The sequence below is a fragment of the Rhincodon typus genome, chromosome 2 (assembly GCF_021869965.1).
Source record: "Rhincodon typus isolate 14 chromosome 2, sRhiTyp1.1, whole genome shotgun sequence".
NCBI lineage: Eukaryota > Metazoa > Chordata > Chondrichthyes > Orectolobiformes > Rhincodontidae > Rhincodon > Rhincodon typus.
Window position 1 is genome coordinate 41,389,615 of NC_063333.1, and position 13,669 is coordinate 41,403,283.

The window sequence follows — 13,669 nt, forward strand, 5'->3', positions numbered from 1 at the left end:
AATCTCATTGTTTCTACTTTCATCTTTCACATCTGCAATCCATAGTAAGTAAATTGGTTTGGATCTGAAGGTTTCACTTAAGTTCAAGAGTCCTTTCAACTTCAACTCCAAAAACAAACTTAGCCATTTTCAGCACCAACTCAACACCTTTTGTTGCCCCTCACCAGGTAATTGTCACATCTTCATTTTTTTTTGTTTATGTTGCACAGAATCCTGATAGTGTGGAAGCACAACATTCAGCCATCAAGTTCACACCAACCCTCCAAACAGAATCCCACCCATATCCACCCCATCCCTGGAATTCAACATTTCCCATGGCTAACCCAAACATCCTGGACACTATGGAAAATTTAGCACAGCCAGTCCACCTAACCTTCATATCTTTGGACTGTGGGAGGAAACTGGAGCGCCCAGAGGAAACCCACACACAGACAGAATGTGCAAACTCCGTACAGATAATTGCCTGAGCCTGGAATCAAACCCACGTGCTGTGAGGCAGCAGTGTTAACCACTGAGCCACTGTGTTGCCCTACAACAAGGGGGAGAAATAAAATCTCACAAGAATAGCATAATGTGGGTGAAAGGATGATCTAATGTTGTGAGTTGCTGCAGCAGGGAATAGCCGAGGAGAAAAGATGAGGAATTTATCTGAATTAGTCTATTTCAAAAAGTAGAGGAAAAGTCAGCAGGCTGCAAAATAAGCTGGCCGACCTCCTTGCTCGAATTTTCATTCTGATCTTGGATCGTGTTCTCTGTCAGAAATGCCAAATCACAAGCGGTAATCTGCAGCTTTTGGTCCAATATATGACGTACATTGGATTTTCTTTATGGAATCCATAAAATTATGTACTTTTAACACAAGAAAGGAAAACCGATATTCACCCCTTTTACCAAATATAAATAGAGAGGCCTTGGGTTCAAAAACACATCACCCATTGAACAAATTCCCAGTTTTATCTTCAATGCCAGGAATTGAGAGGATGCACTCAAGGAGGAAGTCAAATCTAGAGCATGAACCATCCTCAGCCGCTTCAAAAAGTGATCAAACACAGAACTGGCCAAACCTATGGAGTTCCACCTGTTCTGGATAAGCCAGTGTTGTTTAGAATCTTAAGCTTTACAAGTTATAAATGCATTTTGTTCGAGTAAATCCTTGAAGCAATTGGCCATTCTGTTTCTACTGCTTGTCAACAAGAACCGCTATTAAATGTGTTAGTGGCAAAGTGGATAGAATCGCAGATCACAATGCCTCGAACACTGGCAAGATTCACAGAAAATCCAGGAATATGTGATCAGAAAAGAGTACAACTTATACACTCAATTTGGCCTGAATATGAGAAGAGTGATGGAATGAGACTCCCAAAATAAATGGGAATAAACTGCAGAAAACCCCTTGTAGTTAAATTATATGTTATCTTGATAGTGAAACTATTCACCAACAAATGAGCTTCTATTCTTTAAAGTAAGCGATAATTAAGAGACAAACAAAATGCTACCGGTTACATCTGGAATCATTCAGCACACATCAAGATTAAAACATAACACTTGATGGATAATATCACATTACTGGCTTGACACTCCAGCACTCTCATTTCCAGAAGGTTTGAAAAAGGTTGCTGGGATATCCAAGGTATTGTCCCTCCACGTTATTTCATCCAAAGCTTCTGCTCAATTTAATGATGGGACATGGGGCTCCTAATGAATTTGCCAGAGTCTGTTCTTACAAACAGGCAGGCAAGTCCCCCGAAGGAAAACAGACCACCTCAATTCCAGCCACACAGTGCTGTACAATAAGAACACACAAAGATGGGATGAATAGCTATTTATCTCCTGCCAGCTTCGCCAGCTATTTACTTGTTAAAAATCAGAAATAGAAAACCTTGCTGCACTTGTGTATTATACTTCCATGCCTAATGACAAAAAATCTTCACACCGTACATTTGCATTTAAAAAAACCCCATTATTGTAAACATTAGTTATTGTGTATAGTGAAGGTGCTTGTGTTTGATGTAGTATCACATTGGCATTTTGCTGCATTCACATTATAAACAGGATATTAGAAGGTATGATTACGAAAGTGAAATAAAGATAAACATCAGCAGGCAACTGTTATGCAAGTGTTCTGTGAAAGATATTTTTAAACTGCAAACTTTATAGCATGCCAAAATAGAACAAACAATATTTACACCCCAATCTAAAATCACAGTGCTCATGAGCTGTGGTAGTTTAATAAAAGGTGGCTAACCAAGCCTTTGATGGATAATTATGAAAATGAAATCAAACACATCCACGTAAGGTTCCATGCACAAAGTGTACTTCATATTTATTTCTCTTTATAAGGGAAGGAATCACATTTTTTTTGTAGGATTTCATGAAAAATATCATGGGTGGAATCTCACATCAGCTGGGATAATCATGCAAGACATCCAGTTAGGCTTTAGTCACCATTGGATGCAACAAGTCACATGTTTCAATAGACATCTGGACATCAAGACAAGATTCTCGCTCGTGAGTGGCAAAAGTGAGATCATCTCTCGCTGTCACCTTCATTATCACTTAGTCTCACCTCACTAATATGCTCCTGCTATTCTATCACACACTAGATAGAAAATACACCCTGAACATTCCTGATGTCAGGGCCTGGCCACTCCAGCTCACTGCTTGCTCCTCTGGACCTTCATGTTGGAATCCGGTAATGGCTCAAGGAACCTTCCACAGGCAGAGGTCGCATGCATACCTGACAGTGCCAGCCTCATTATGTCACCATGGCTTATTTCCAATCCACTTACAGCACGCTTCCACACTTCAGTGCTCGCCTTTAGAACACACTAGCAACTATCATTGAAAAGCTCCTGGAAGGACACTTAGTGTGCAGTGACAGACACTCAGCGTACAGATTGGACAAGGGCTTGTCTCAGGGCTGTTTGCCTTCTCTCTCTCTCTCTCTCAGTGCACCTACACGGATGCACACAGCATTCCTGCCTTTCCTTCTTATGCTATGGCCTCCCAGCCAGAACCTAAAGGCTTGCCTTGCTGCTTAGTGCAAACTCAAACCCAGGCAGCTTGTAATGTTTGTTGGCAGCCATCACTCAAGAGGGTGGAATGGCTGTTCTGCAGCAAAGCACGTTGTCAATCGCGCACTAACAGCATGGGCCAGCTGCCACGAGCAAACATACAACATGTGCTTCAATTAAATGTCATATCTCAAAGCCTAAGAGGGTAGTCCTCAGTTGACACAAGTGGGTTGCTGCAGGTCAGGAGACACCAGTGCAGTTAGTCAAGGGAAATATCTGGTCACAGTCCAGGGGCTTGGTCAAGGTCACTCGCCTGCTTGAGGTGGCCAGGCTGAGGGGTTCCATACCACTACATCCTGGGGACACGGCCATAATCAGTCCAGATGGTCAAAAGGAAGGCAAGTCTGGGGGAAGGGGGTGGCGAGAAGCAAAATGAGGGAGCCCTTTGGATATAGGGAGGTGGAGGGACTCATTGCTGGGAATTGTAGGTAGCAGCCTGGGATGTGAAGGGGGCAAGGATTGTGAAGGGAGGAAACTACATACTTAATGAGGAAGAGTGGGATGGGATGCCTCATAGACGATAGGGGTGTGGAGTGATAGGTGTTCACCGTCTACAGCTCCAATGTGGAGACTATGCAGAACAATCATAGACATCACCAAACTGTAATGACAAGGCTCAGGAGGTAAGGAAGAAAGTTGCAGTCTGAAATCGAGATGGTGGACAGGGACATGTGGGGGCTTTGATCAAGGCAGACTGTCTGGGGAGTGCCAGACAGAAAGGGACACAGCGGCTTGAGTTGGGTGGAACCAGAAAACAAGGTACCCAATAAAAAAAAATGAAAGAACTGCGGATGCTGTAAATCAGGAATGAAAGCAGAAGTTGCTGGAAAAGTTCAGCAGGTTTGACAGCATCTGTGAAGAAAAATCCAAGTTAATGTTTCGGTTCCGGTGACCCTTCCTCAGAAGCAGGTACCCACAGTATCCAGCACAAGTTAGGTTTCCCTCCTCGATCTGATAATTGCTAACAGCCAGGATGTTAGCTGAGATTATGCCCAGAGTGGGCACAGTCAATGTCAGTTTGATAGCCAAAAAACCTCAGGCCCCACTTCTGTGTGACAGGACATCTTTCATGGGCAGGGTACTGGTGTGCTCATCACTGTCAACGCACTACAACAAAGTTGCAGGGAGATGGAGGAGGAACCAATACACCCAGGGCCAGCAGTAACTTGTTGCAGAAACTAAACAGCCTCCACTATGTGAAAGATCGCAGCTGCAGAGCCCCACAAGGTGCAGTGGAGACAGAAAAGCCATTTCTTCCAGATCAGTGAGGTAGTCAGTACAGACTGAGAACAGTGCTGCTGGAGTGGGAGCAGTGACCTGAAGGAATGTCTGGCCATCTTATCCTGGTGGACATCAAGTTGACGGCTGCACCGGAGTTGTGTGTGACTGGCTCTTTCCAGGGCGCGATGGGGGATCTGCGTGGGATCTCTCAATCAAGTTCATTAAAGCCGGTGACCAATGCCATTTGTACCAGATCACACTGGTTGACTTGTTTCCCTGTGACAAGGTCAGCGCTGCAGCCTAGGCAGTAAGCTCTGTATCATAGCTGTCTTCCCCCAGGTACAAATGTAGCAAAATGTAGATTCTGCTTGTTTGATTCCTGTTCACTCTTGACATTTGTAAATAAAAGTTAATGTTTTGCATCATTTGAAGATTTTACTGTATGTGAAGGTCCCTAAGGTGCTGGGCTACAGTGGGCACTGATGAACAGTAGCATAGACTAAGAGAGGACTGCAAGAAGGGATGTGATATGTTGGTGAGTTGCATGGCCTGGTAGTTAAACAACAATTAACGTAGGAATATGTAGTTGAATGTGCAAGGAAGTGTCAGCCCTGTCATCTGTGAGTTGTGAGGCATGCTGGTTTGTGACTGCTGTGCCACTCCTTTGATGGTGAAGGGCAGCTCTGGACTGCCAACTCCATGTGCAACTCTAGGTGCAAATCCAGGATTCAAAGAAGGGGCTCATGCCTGATATATTCTTCCAGGACAGCCCAGCATTGGCGAGTTTCTCTGGCTACAGTGACTGGTCGAATTGGGCTAGCATCAGACAAGAGGAGTGCCATAGGAGTGGCATATGTAGTTAATAGATAGATGGAGTGAGAAAGTCCACTGGCCTCACAGAGAGACACCCTGCACAGAACTCCATGAAAATGACATGTTGCCAAAATCTGGTTAAAATTCAGTCTCATAACTTAAACAATGGCAGATACTCACACCTTAACTCTGTTGCCATGCATCATGAAATTTTGCAACTCAAAACTCAATCATTAATCTCTAAACACATGACGTTAAATGGTATTGTTCCAATGGCGGATGAAATCAATCAATTATAGTCACAGTTATATTATGTAACGGTTATGCTGAGTTGGTGGATCTCAACTGGAGCATCAGTCAATGTGGTGAAACTGACGTCAGTATTACTTCAGACTGAAAAAAGGAAATAATTCAAACAAAACTGTTCCAATCACCAGTTATTACTTTGTTCCTTGTTTCTAGTAGAAGGTGCATGCATGAAGAAGAACAGTCAAATAGGAGGCTGCTTTCAGAGTCAAGCAGCTTGCTGGCCCTCGCTGTTTGGATATAAACAGTGGTCTCCAGCATAACATACCAGCAAACACCAAGCATCTGCTGATTCATGCCTTATCCTGATCCTCCATTTTATTTCTATTTATTTTGTCTGCAATATTGGCTAATATTTTGGAAGCCCTTCAAGCTGTGCGAACTATGATGGGTGATTACAGGTCTCTATCCAAGAATCACAATACCAGCAGCTCTCAGTACCATGCAGATTTGTGGGCAAATTAAAATGTGCAGAACATGCCCAGATCACAAAACACATGGGAGCAAAACATGACTCAATACATAAAGCATATTTATGTTTAGAAAGAAAAGCAATTTTCCTCTTTCCTCCACCACAGCCTGCGGGATGTTTGCCACGTAAACTATGTCAAATGGCCAACCTATGCCTTAGGCCTTTTGGAGGCCCTTAGATTACCAATTATAAGACAATTAAGGGCCTAAATCTACTTCCACTACCATAAAATGCTGGACAGTGGGGGCTCTAATACTGCAGTGGCAATGTACCTTCCTCTTGAGTCAGGAGAGATTCAAGTCTCACCTGCTCCAAATTATCTAAAACACTGGACAGTGTTAGGCAGGCGGGAGTGCAGAAGCTGATTTTTATTTGAACAGGTGGGAAGGAAGGGGAGGTAACATCAAGGGTGCCCATTGCATAATAGAGGCAATCCCGCAAAATGTCACCACCCCAATTTTGTTTCTCCCTCACCCAGCCTCCAAAATTCTAGCCCCCAATCCTGCTCCCTAGAGTGTGCAATACCACAATACCTTCTCCTTGACCTAAAGGCCTATATCTTCCCTTGGTGCAGTTGCCATCGATGATCTCTTTGGGTCTCCTTACAGTCCAGGCAGTGCCCACGACTCAGTTCTAGCATTTCTGGACAATTAGAGGTGGAAGCCAATCAGATTGGCTGGCAGCCCTGGAGGGCAGTACTTCCTATCCACTTCACGGTACCACAACCCCACCTCCCAACATGTTAATTCTGTGAGACAAGCTTTTCAAAACTTGGTTCATTTGAGGCCAATTTTTCTTCCACGGGAGAGTGAGGTTGAGTAGTACGCTCCCCTATGTAGATATTTTTAATCAACTTTTAATCAAAGTGACCAGCTTTTCATTCCCAACGAGTCTTTCTATAATATCGCATGTCCACAATCCAGAACCTCCAATCATTTGACCCCTTTGCTGATGAAACTAAGGGTGACTATCGCCTCCCGGCAGGGACTGAAGAGTACATCTATATAAGAATTCAACAACGTAATGGTAGGGAGACACCGACCACTATCCAAGGCATTGCAGATGCTTATGATAAAAAGAAGCTTATGAAAGCATTTAAAAAGAAATTTGCTTGCAATGGTACTGTGATAGAACACCCTGAATACGGTGAAGTAATCCAACTTCAAGGTGACCAGTGGAAGAACATCTGCCAATTTATTCTGGAGGTTGGCATTGTGAAGCAGAAGCAGTTAAAGGTCTATGGCTTCTAGAGGATGTGTTTAACAGCTCCTGAAGTTTCCTGTTGTGTGGCTGATTCTTTGTATATTTGTTAGCTTATATACACACTCATCTTATGCAGGAATGAATAACTGCAGTGAATGGACTTCCCATGTGATTAGATCTCAAGAATTTAACGCCGATATGCATGACTACAGAAGAAGGGTGCTATTTAACGCATAAGAAAACTGATACAAGATGGTAATAAAATGACAGACGTATGTATATTTAGCACATTTCCAATGGAAATGTCTTAGTGCTAATTGTTCTACCTAAATTTTCCTGATTTTGAAGGTTTTTAAAACCATGTATGTTGTATAAGGCAATTAACAATAAACCAGCTGTGTATTCTGGAAAAAAAAATGGGACAGTACAGTAGCTCAGTGGTTAGCACTGCTACCTCACAGCCTGAGGGACCATGGTTCAATTCCAGCCTCAGGTGACTATATGTGTGGAGTTTGCACATTCTCCCCCTGTCTGTGTGGGTTGTACTCCCACAGTCCTAAGATGTGTTGGGTAGATGGATTGGCCATGTTAAACTGCCCATTAGTGCCCAGGGATGTTTAGATGAGGTGGGTTAGATATGGGGAAATGCAGGGTTGGGGGAGTGAGTCTGGGTGGAATGTTCTTCAAATGGGCAGCATGGACTTGTTGGGCTGAATGGCCTGTTTCCACACTGTAGGGATTCTATGATCTTGTCTACATGCTTTATGATACATCTCTGGAGCAGGTGAATCCTGAAACTTTACCTGAAGAGCCCTAACACTCCCCACTAGAGTTAGAGTTTAGAGTTGTTAAGAAGGCGTATGGTGTGTTAGCTTTCATTAATAGAGGGATTGAGTTCAAGAGCCGTGAAGTTATGCTCCAGCTATACAAAAGCCTGGTTCGGCCACATCTGGAGTATTGTGTCCAGTTCTGGTCACCTCATTACAGGAAAGATGTGGAAGCATTGGAAAAGGTGCAGAGGAGATTTACCAGGATGTTGCCTGGAATGGAAAGAAGGTCTTACGAGGAAAGGTTGAGAGACCTAGGGCTTTTCTCTTTAGAACAACGAAGGACGAGAGGTGACTTGATAGAGGTGTACAAAATGATCAGAGGTATAGATAGAGTAGACAGCCAGAGACTTTTTCCTAGGGTGGAGGTAGCTTTTACGAGGGGACATAGTTTTAAAGTGAAAGGAGGTAGATATCGGGGAGACGTCAGAGGTAGGTTCTTTACTCAGAGAGTGGTGGGGCGTGGAATGCATTGCCGGAGAGGGTAATGGAGTCGAACTCAATAGGGGCATTTAAGCGGCTATTAGATAGGTATATGGATGATAGTATAAGGTAGTGGTGGAGGTTAGATAGATCTTAGGTTTCGGGTAAAAGTTCGGCACAACATCGTGGGCCGAAGGGCCTGTACTGTGCTGTACTGTTCTATGTTCTACTATTAATATTTTCTAAATTAACTTGTTCAGAGATGTTACTGCACACCTCTGGAGGAGGTGGGCCTTGAACCCAGGCCTTCTTGGTCAGAGATAATGCTCCCCACTATAAAATTCAGCCCATAAATGCAGATCATCCTCAGCAGGCATTAAATACACAACACCTCAGCATTAGAAATTCTCTGCATGCAGCAGTGTGACAATTCCACTCAATACACTATCTACCACACCATGGAATAATTTTCCTGCAGACCCATCTGCTGTAGAATTTAACTACTGTAATTGGTCATACTCATCTCATTACAGTCATTAGAGAAATAAGCTTGATTATCAATCTCTGCTAACCTGGGCTCCAGAAGGAAAAGAGTAGCACATATATACATCCTTGATATAATTTTAACTAATATTTAACTGTCCCAAAAATTCAGGAGATTATTAGACTAATTTGTTGCTATTCAGCATTGAAAAATCAACTTTTTTTTTTGCAAAAGCCATACAATCAATCATTTATTAGCATATTGGTTAGCTGGACATAATTTTAACTCTGTAAAAATGTAGGTTTTGAATGAGTTAAAATGTGGCCCAGTCTGTGGCATGGCTAGTGTTTGAATATGTTAGTTATCAGAATAACAAATATTGCCTGTTTTTAACAAACCAATGAGGAGAGAAGCTTTACAAAAGGATGTTGCACACCCATATTGCCTACTGCATTCTGGCTTCTTGCCTAATTTACTGTTTGAAAAATTACTTCTTCCAATTCAAAATACAGATTCATTTACCTGTCAATCTATACATCCAAAAATGTTTAATCTGTTTGAGATCAAGATATCAAAAGCATGTGATCAAGAATGCTTACGACATTTTGCAGAGGATGAAAAATAGAAAATGATTTTACATGCTGACTATCCTGCTTAATAAACAATTTCTGACACCCTTTTGAATTGAGAATTGTAGCTGATCATCACCACAGTTGGGTCTTATGCAAATATTACTACACATATAAACTTGAGCTGTGATACATTCATTAACACGATACGTTGCATTTCTGCACTGGGCTTTACATATTCTCTTTTTCTTCGACAAATGCCACAGTTCAACTGTTGCAGCATTCCCCATGTTTCCTACAGTTATTTAAACCAATTGCCTGAACTTCAAATTCTCTCATTAAAGGAAAGGGACTTCAGCTGAACTTCTACATAATCCCTAATGTTACTCTGTTGTGAGCAAATACTCATCTCCCATCAGTGGCTACTGTGTATTATTCTTTAAGCATTCTGGGTAGATGAAGCCTGGGAAGAAACATCTTGTGAAGAGTTTCCCCACCACCTGCAGTCACATCATGCAGTGTTGTTCCAGTGACATCATGGAGAGCACTGACCTAAGCCCACAGTCTCCATTCATACAGGAAGAATCTACACAAATGTCTTTATCCCAGTCTCCCTTTCCTGGGCAACTACAAAGCATCAAACATGGGAAGAACAGACAACTGAATATGCAAATGTGTTATGTAGCAATCAGATGAATACAACCATTTAAAGTAAAAGAGTGTATTTTATAGTAGCCAAGAATATTATAGTCTTTGTCATGTTTTACAGTGGATTCGCCGTAATTATATTTGGAAACTATTGAGTACCTGGTGCCAAATGGGGCAACAATTCTTTTGCTGCAAATAGAGACAGATTATGTTAATCAAGGTGGATCAATAAGAGTCTTTCTCACTATTAAAATAAAAACATATTATTGCAGATGCTGGAGATCTGAAATAAAAACAAACTAGTGGAGAAACTCAGCAAGTATGCAGTATCTGTGGAGAGGGAAATAAATTTAATGTTTCAAATCCAATATAAAGTCTTGAAGTCATATCAGACTCAAAACATTACATTTGTTCCTTTCTCCACAGATATTGCCAAACCTGCTGAGCTCTTCAGAATTTTCTGCTTTTATTTCAGATCTCCAGCATCTTCAATAATTTGCTTTTATTTTAGAAGTGAGCAAGACTTCTACTGATCCACTGTTCTGCTCATAATCCCTTTTTAAAAATATGTTTCCCCATCCCAAACCCCTCCCAAAGTCGCAGTAATCAAATTAATTATATTTTCACACACTGCTTATCCCAATTGATATCTCTCCTGCCTCTTTAAGCCAGCAAAATTCACTATTTCATATGGCTAGCTGACTGTACATCAGACCTAAGTAAAATAAAATGTGAATGTTTGTTTTACTGCAAGGAAATACCTACAATTCTGTTTCACCACATTAAAGAAAATAGCAGCACTCATTCTGAAGGAGTAATTGAATTTGATGATACCTCAAGCATCTTGGGATTTTTCTACATTAAGAAGACAGAATGCAGGAATAAGAATGCAAATTGTTCTAATTAAGATATCAAACTCATGAAGCATGCTTTCAGTCTTTTGAAGTAATTTTTTGAATAATTACATTGCCTCTCTAACCAAAATTGTTATTATCCAACATCTTTGCATCTCACACTATTATGGTTATGCAGATAGCAATGAGACAATTTTGCCATTTCTCTACATTGTCTAATTGTTAGTTTACACTTGCCATTGTGATTTCATAGTTAATTGCCTTTTCAAAAACCCCACACTTCAAAATGAAGTTTAGACAAACTTCAAATGCCTGGTCCATTGCCAATATTCTAAGAGACAAAAGGATGATCTGGATCAAACACTCTAACTTTCCTTTTCTCCTTCTAGTGAACTTTCTCACATCTACGTACAGCCAGTCCTGTTGAACAAGACAACTCAGCTAGTGAGGAATCATGGTTGTGACCCTATTTAATATATTTTCTAAAGCAAAATTATAATTCCTCAACTAATTGTTGTGGACTACAATAAGATTAATCAAAAATGCAGTTAAGACAATAATCCATGTTCCTATTCTATAATTAAATTCTTTAATATTTGAATTAAATATATTTCTCAATTCATTACACCTGCATCTTTTTTGTCTCAATATCAGCAACCTAACCACTGACAGTCTAAACTAAAAGACTATCCTCCTTCCAAATCTGACAAGCAAACTGAGCTCCTCAAGGAAGTTGTAAACATTCCAGGCTAGCTGCTGAGCAAATGGGTGCAGTAGGAACTGAAGCTCAAGTGCTGTCAAACATCTGTCTTGGTCACTTTAATTTGTTAAAAAGCTTTCCAAATATCTCCAACTGATTATCCAGTTTACAAACACCTGGAAAAAATATTCCTAGACCAGTAACAGCACTTCAAAGAATTAAGAGCTCCCACAATACACACTGTTATTTCTAAAGCATACATCTATTTCTAGACCTTAATGCATGTTGGAATTTTACTAAGCCAGTGATTACTCAGTCTGAGCTACAACCAACCTAGACTACCAAACCCACTATTAAAACTGTGCTTTGAACTTTGGCCCAATAAGACAGGAAGGTTCAAGTATCTATTCACATTGTTTTGAAACAATTAGGGAAACATAATTTCGATCCCTTCAGCACTCAACCAAGCAAGATCCCCTGCTTAGCTGATTTACATATCAAAAGGTCTCAAATTGTAAGAAAAAGTACATTAATGGAGCGATCAAGTCCTAGACAATATAATACGTGAAAGTTCTTATTTTCTGGTCATTAACTGTAAAGCATTTATGATGATAAACTCCATTGTCAAATAGATTAGCTTGTAGCACAAGTACAGAATCAAAACCCATAGACAGCACAGACAATATATTTATTGCTGGTAAATTTGAAGTGTACAACATCCTTTATCCTCCTCCTACTGCAATTAACTCTCTACAAGATGGATAGACAGTAGCAAAGGTAATGACACTATAAAGTAATCAACAGACTGAGGCAATGTTCCAGTTTTCAAATATCATTATCACCAACCTGTGGAGTCCAACGTAACAAATAACATTTGGAATTAAAAGAGTTAGCAAAATCATTATTGATTGTGGTAAAACCCCATTTGATTCACTAATTAATGCCTTTTAGAAAAGCAAAGTCTGATATCCTCAGCCTATATGTGACTCCAGACACTGGGAACACCACCACCTACAAGTTCTTTTCTCATTCATTTGTGGGATGTGTGTGTTGCTGTCTGGGCCAGCATTTATTGCCCATCCCTAGATGTCCTTGAGGAGGCGAGGGTGAGCTGCTTTCTTGATTTGCTGCAGTGCATATGCTGTAAGTAGAGCTACAATGTCCAGAATTTTGACTGCAAATTGCAGTTGGCTGTGGTCCTATGTATCTGCTGCCTTTGTCCTTCTTGATGGAAGTGGTTGTGCGCTTGGAAGGTGCTGTCTAAGAACATTTGGTGAATTTCTGCAACGTATCTTGTAGATAGTCCACATTATTGCTAGTGACCATCAGTGGTGGAGGGAATGGATGCTTGTGGATGTGGAGCCTATCAAGCAGGCAGCTTAATGCTGGATGGTGTCAAGCTTTTTGAGCATTGTTGGAGCTGCACTCATCTAGGCAAGTTCCTCTCTAAGCCATTCATCATCTTCACTTGGAAATATATCACTATTTCTCCAGTTTGCTGGGTCAAAATTCTGGAACTCCCTCATGAGTGTGGGTCTACTAGCACCAAATGGACTGCAGTAATTCAAGGTGGTATCTAACCACCACCACCTACTGATGTGCAATGAATGTTGGTCCATTCTTTGAAGTTCATGTCTTATGAATGAATGACAAAAACAGACCATAGTAATATGGCTGACTCTCAACTGCCCTCTGAAATGATCTAGCAAACAACTCAATTCAAAAGCAATAAATTCTGGCCTTGCCAATACCACCCAGATCGTATGTAAGAATTAAAAAAAAGCACAGAACTGCATTTATGAATGTTCTACTCCAAAAATTTTTCAACTCAATGAAAAAAATGGATCAGTGCACAACATTTCTTTCTCTAATAGATCTTCCAAGTGTTAAACTATTTTAAAGAGTTAATTTTGGCTCATTTGATTTGTTAATGTTGTAAAATATTAAACCTACAGATATGGCCCAACTTTACCAGGTACCTAAATAAAAACCAAAACAACTGCAGATGCTGCAAATCAGAAACAAAAATAGAAATTGCTGGAAAAGCTCAGCAGGTCTGGCAGCATCTGTGCAGA

General features: G+C 40.9%; 2 protein-coding genes across 3 annotated transcripts in view; one reads left to right on the forward strand and one right to left on the reverse strand.

Moving 5' to 3' along the window:
- The window catches only part of plxdc2b (plexin domain containing 2b), a 343,331-nt gene that overhangs the window by 327,430 nt on the left and 2,232 nt on the right, over positions 1 to 13,669 (reverse strand). The gene's annotated exons all lie outside the window — the stretch shown is intronic.
- Positions 6,795 to 7,196, forward strand: eif1b (eukaryotic translation initiation factor 1B). Its single transcript, XM_048613868.1, has one exon. It carries the CDS (start codon positions 6,795 to 6,797, stop codon positions 7,134 to 7,136), a length of 342 nt encoding a protein of 113 aa, XP_048469825.1. The 3' UTR covers positions 7,137 to 7,196.

What these genes read in the sequence shown, in the direction of transcription:
- eif1b (XM_048613868.1), top strand. Translation starts at nt 6,795, where the DNA reads ATGTCCACAATCCAGAACCTCCAATCATTTGACCCCTTTGCTGATGAA.